This window comes from the organism of the source record quoted next, unplaced genomic scaffold, assembly GCF_019419815.1.
Source record: "Pyrus x bretschneideri cultivar Hongxiangsu unplaced genomic scaffold, Pyrus_bretschneideri_v1 Contig17, whole genome shotgun sequence".
NCBI lineage: Eukaryota > Viridiplantae > Streptophyta > Magnoliopsida > Rosales > Rosaceae > Pyrus > Pyrus x bretschneideri.
The window spans coordinates 6,637,464-6,643,463 of NW_025999468.1; the positions used below are offsets into that span (position 1 = coordinate 6,637,464).

Genomic DNA, 6,000 nt, shown 5'->3' on the forward strand with positions numbered 1-6,000 from the left:
CATCTCTGAGCAGATAGTCAGAGAAAAACACACTCCAGGCCCTATGCCAACACCAAACCGTCGCCCGGGACGGACCGGATATATCCCTACGTCCCGTAACGGAAAGGACCACTAGGTAAGTACAAAACCAGTGAACATACATATATTGAAAATCAACTTCATAGTATAAAGTCATCCATCATCTATACTATAAAGAGGTGTTCTAAACATGTTCTAAATATCATATCGTCATCCATCAGATATTCTATAAGAACATGGGTTATAGGAAAAATAGTAGTAATTCAAACTAGCCTCAGTAAGCATGTTATCTCGTAAAACGTTTCATAAAACATAATCATCAAATCATGCTTTTCATGTATGCATTTATACTATCAAAACATGCATTTTTAGAAGGGGTTCACTCACAATACTTCGCCGTCGAAAAGCCACGCCATCTAGCAAAAAATGAAACGCCACAGATAATCGCCCCTAAGCACATAAATGGTACATTTAGTCAAACTCTACTCAAATGACTGAATTTGAGAAAACGGACATCGGAAATGGGTTCAGGACGTCGAAATTAGCCTAGGAGGGGTCCCGTACGAAAACCCAAAAAGTCAACCCCGAGGTCAAAGTCAACGTTGACCGTTGACTCGGTAAACGGTCAACGGGTCAAGGTCAACGGATCGTGGGTCAACCCGGTTTTAGGGTTTGGGTATTGGATCCGGGTTTGGGCCTAAAGGGTTTGGGTTAGGGTAAATGGGTTTAGCTTTTAGGTGGGTTGGGTTTGGGTTAGAAGTTACACGGCCCAAAGGCCCATTTACAAAGGGTGTTGGGTTGGGCTGCCCAGGTTTTGGGCTTGGCAGGAAAGGCCCAAAGGCCTTGGGTGTTTGCCGGATTCCAAGAAGGAGAAGGCCGGATTTAGGCCGGAGAATTCCCAAGCTCCGTTGGAGCTCAAAACTCAACCAAAACATGTCATTCAATATACCAAATTGAAGCCCCGAAGGTAAGGAATCGAAATATACCCTTGGTTCCCGTCATCGTGGCCGAAGTTGGCCGTAAAACAGCCTGGAAGCCACGGGTGTCTGCCGGAAACTGGGTAAGATTCAAATGAGCATAACTTCTTCAATACTCAATGAAATTGGGTGAAATAAAAAGGAAAGTTGTAGTACTCAGTGAGATGAAAAGATTGATACCTTGCACGCCGGCCAACCCACCGTGGTTTGGCCAGAAATTGCCTCGAAAGGGGCGGTGCTCGCCGAAAAACTGGGAAATGTCTCCGAGGTGGTTTCTTCATGGTTTGACGTCCAAAACGCAACCACGAGGTTAGAAAAGAGCTATAGGTGTGGGCATGGGTGTGTGTGTGTTTGTGTGTGGGTATGTTATGCTCGGAGGGAGGGAGAGAGGTCGAAGAGAATGGGTGAAGGAGAGAGTAAGAAGAAATAAAAAAAAAGGGAAAGGGAAAGGAACCAGGGAACAAAACAGGGGGTGGGCCCCTTGGGCTCACCAATTAAGGCTCAAAAACAATTTTAAAATGGAAAGTATCCCCCAAACTTAGTGAAAATACAAAAACACTCATTTTCTTACGTAAATTCCAGGACAGGTTGTTACAATCTAAGAATTTTTCTTTGGGCCATGTGGCACAAAAGAGTAATATTATAGAGACTAAATTTGTGGGGAAAGTTTTAGAAATTAAAGGATATAGAAGTTGATGATTGACTTATTATTTAAACGTTGATAAACGTGCTTAGTCCTATTGATAACATATCATTTAGTTTTTAAATTTAGTCTCCCAACATTACTCGGCATAAAAACAACAGTAAAAAAGATGAGATTGCAAAATATAAAGTATGTCTCGTTACCCAAGGTATTTCACAAAAACCAAGTTGTATTTATGCTACGTAAACGGTTTTAATAGATTTTTATTCCAACTTGATGGTGAGAAGCAAAATGATTTTTGCCTCAAAATAATTTTCGGTCGATTCACAAAATTTTGTAATTACGATCAGAAGCGTGGATTATATAAATCAATATATATATTTGTAGCTCTGGTGGATCGTTTGAAATTGATTTTTCATTTGTGGGTTCACCTGGAGGACCCTATGCATTTGCACCAGTCCCTTATAGTGGTCTTGTGCGAGATATTAGGGTCAAGCGAGTGATTGAGCCTGCACAGATACCATTGATGTCCGATTAATTTGTAGGCTGAGTTATGCAGCAGCAATATACTGTGTATAAATATATCTGTTTGCAGGAAAAACCTAACGCAAACAATTCTGGAGTCGAGCCGAAAGCCCCATCGACAGTAGGTGCTGGTGAGCTGCCTACATTTGGGTTGAAAACGAACCCAGAGAGGAATGTAGTTGCACCCTGCGCCAGATTAGTGAAACAACTGAGAAAAGCTAGGTCAACACATAAACAGTGAGAAGCACATGGCCAAGGAAGCAAGACTAAGAGCTCAGCAATTCGACAAGATCCCGCACACGGCCAAGGAAGCAAGACCAAGAGCTCAGCAACTCGACAAGATCCCTCCGGGAATGTACTATCGTCACAATTTTCTAAGCATAAAGAGACCGATGGTATCACAAACACCGTTTTTCGCTGATGATTAGTTTTATTCAGAATCACTTGCAACAATTATCAATTAAAAACACCACCAACACATATGCAAATCCAGATTAAGCACAGAAACCTATATCGCTATGTATATCTGCCAGCCACAAATGGCAACGATTGAGCTATCTAGCTTAAGTATTCCATGTCAGACATGAGTCCACAAGAACATGTAATATAGCGCGCTGAAACAAATGACAATTCAACGGCTGCTGCAGGTATGTATGCACCCAAGATGATATATCATTGCTCAGAAATCAGAAGGATGAGATATCATTGCTCAAAAGGGTGGGACTGGGAGGACCCTAACTGTTCTTATCTTCAGGGAAGAAGAACTCTTCCCATGAATCGGTTTCCTCCTTGTTTTTGTTCCACTCCGGGCATTCTGAGATCCTGTGATGACCAATCTCATCACAAAAGGAACACCAAAGGATATTGACACGCCGGCCGTATATTTCATAGCCCTTGCCAACTTGAGTTATGCCGAAGGGGAGACGTCTCCTCCATGGACATTGTTCAGGAGCGTGGCCCAACTTCGTGCAAATTGGACAACTAGACGGCAATTCAGAAACTATGCGTGGTTCGACTATGCATTTCGGAATTTTGTCCTCCTTGAAAAAAGCTGGGCTAGTACTCTTCTCCTCTAGTTGGATTTGAGCCAGAGAGTATGCAACAGCCTTTACATTCTTGAGGTGAGTCTTCGGAGAGTCTTTAACAGCCGCCTTTTTTTCTTTCTTCTTCTCTGTGTGTTTGGGAAAATGTACAGATATTAATAACATAGATAAGCTGAGTAGGCCCTCTGGACTCGGGCCCTTAATTCCTTTGTATTCTCGATCTCATTCAATCATTAGAAATACTGACGACTACTGCTTAATGCTCAATTACATGCTACTACTCTGGGTTAATTTGTTAGGACAACTAAATATGTATAAAATAAATAGGTACTGGAAATTAACACTCCCCTAGGAGTAGGACTACGAAATTTTGTTGAGATTTCTTTCGACACAAGTAACCGGCCGGGCCAAATCAAACCGACTTGCAATAATTGATTGATTGTGAATAGAATAGATACAAAATTCGGTTGAAAATTATACTCAGTAACCGGGTAAATCAATCAAGTATTTAACTGATTGGGAAAGAATATCTAGCTATTAATAATTAAACGAATTAATTTATAAAAAAAAAATATATATATATATATATATATATATATAAAACACATATTTTCAACATAAGAAGGGATTTTGAATTTTTATGAACAAGGCATCAAGAACCCTAATTAAGTTCAAGCTCTGTTATACCCTAAAAATATATGCAGATTGCAACGAACATATGTAGCCCAGTTATGCTGCTGTAAAGTGGAAATTCCAGATAATCTTCCTCCTTACAAACCCTAAAAACGAAAATTGAAAAGCATACCAAAAGGACTCCGAATCTCACCTTGGAGCTTCGTCGGTTGGGATGGAATTGGGTTCTTCCCCTTCCCGGACCCTTGTCCGGCGAGGGACTTGGACTTAGCCTTCGCCTTCGATGTGGCTTTGGTTCGGCGGTACATGGTTTTTGTCAGAGAGAGATTGCAGTTGCACGAGTTCTTTTTTGTTTTGTTTTGTTTTAGTTGGATTGTCTGGTATGCTAAACCCTACTTAAATACTAAACCTTCAAACTGGAATTTGACTATAATACCCTTCATATTTAATTTGATTATCTCCATTTTTTTTTTTTGTTTCCTTTTTAGTCTAATGCGGCCCTAACTCTCCATTATTTGTGTGGGCTTGGCTAACAACAAAGATAAATTAACATTTAACGAACGAGTGAAGCTTGAATCAACTTGGAATTGTTACGAGATTTACTAACAAATTTCAAGAGTGTCTTGCGAAGATGACCATGAATGCAGCATCTGCATGAAATTTGAACTCTGAAAGGTAATTGAGTGCTGGGAAGTAGCTGAAGTTTCATAGATATTACGTATCCCCCACCAGGGCTAACGTATGCCCCAAGCAACCATTACACACGAACTCAAAACTAACAATCGACACAAAAGAAAGAGAACGTCCAGATTAACACCTACAACCAGCACTTAACCGAAAATCCACAAAACTTAAAAGATCAACGACGACTCGAAATGCAGCAGCTTGCCTTCTTGAGGGCAAGGTGTATGTACAATTGTTGATTAAAAATACACGCACACCCCCAAAGAAAACACCACCAGTACACGCAAATCAAACCAAAGCAAAGAGTCGATCCAAATTAATAGGCACTGCACAGACATGATATTCCAAGACATGTACAAGCAATGGAAAGCCAAATTAAATACAGAAAACACCCAACAACGTACAAAGTGTGTATACAGTGAGCGAAGAGAGTAGAAGAACTCTTAAGTTCATTGCAGCAACAGCGTCCTCATATTAGTGGTTAATTTGGTATTGTGAATTACATGTTCACGCATTCAATAATCTTACAATCTTGCTTAATTATTCCAAGACATACGTGAGTCCATAGCAACATATATATAAATATAGGGCACTGAAATGAAACGACAATTCAACAGCTGCAGCCTATTTGACACCACCGATAAATGAGAACCGTTCGTTGTGCCACCAACTTCTAAACGGTGGTGATTGTCACAATATATAGAGACTTCTTCACAGGACATATACTCCTGTTTGATGGCTGCATGGTGGCAATCGATGTTTGCCACCGACTTCAGTGCCTACGGTTTCTAATTGACACCAATAAGAATGGTTTTATATGGCTATTTTTCTTGTAGTGATGATCACCAAGCTGCCCTAGATTGGTACCCACATTATTGTTGGAATCTCGGTACCTCAAGCTGTTTGGTGTTTGGAGGCTTTAAAATTGAATTATATGTGTTACGTATTTGGTGTTGAGGACCAACCGTATAATTCCAGTGAGATTACTAACACAGTCGGTTTGGTTGGTGATTAGTTACATCCAAAATAACTCACTACAATTGCCAATTAAAAACACACCCCACCAGTACAAGCAAATGAAATTAATGGGCACTGCACAAATATGATATTTCACGACCGGAACAAGTAAAGGAAAGCTAAATTAAACACAGAAAACACGCACAACAAAGTATATATATACCGGACATGAATCACAATCCTACTTTTATTTATTAAACTTGAAACCTACAACACTGAATTATACTTTCATTTTACCATTAAACTTGATTATCATCAGGACTCTCCCCTTTAAAAAATGTGATCGTTTCTTTCAAAGATTTCAAAAAATCTTTCGTAGGCCTTCCCATATAAATCACTTCGTAGTCTTTGAACATTGCGACATCCATGGTATGAGAATTTCGCTGACTCGAATCCCACAAAACTTCCCTCTCTCCTTCTCTTGTTTCTCTTCAGTAATGTCATATTAAGTGTATAACTT

At 40.0% G+C, this 6,000-nt stretch overlaps 1 protein-coding gene across 1 annotated transcript; it reads right to left on the bottom strand.

The window, feature by feature from the left end:
• Positions 1–2,559: 2,559 nt before the first annotated feature.
• On the bottom strand, positions 2,560–4,222 carry LOC103946302. Its single transcript, XM_048581771.1, has 2 exons — positions 4,033–4,222; positions 2,560–3,334 (listed from the first exon to the last, which is right to left on the bottom strand). The coding sequence occupies exons 1-2, from the start codon at positions 4,145–4,147 to the stop codon at positions 2,898–2,900; spliced, it is 552 nt and encodes a 183-aa protein (XP_048437728.1). The 5' UTR covers positions 4,148–4,222; the 3' UTR covers positions 2,560–2,897.
• Positions 4,223–6,000: the final 1,778 nt, after the last annotated feature.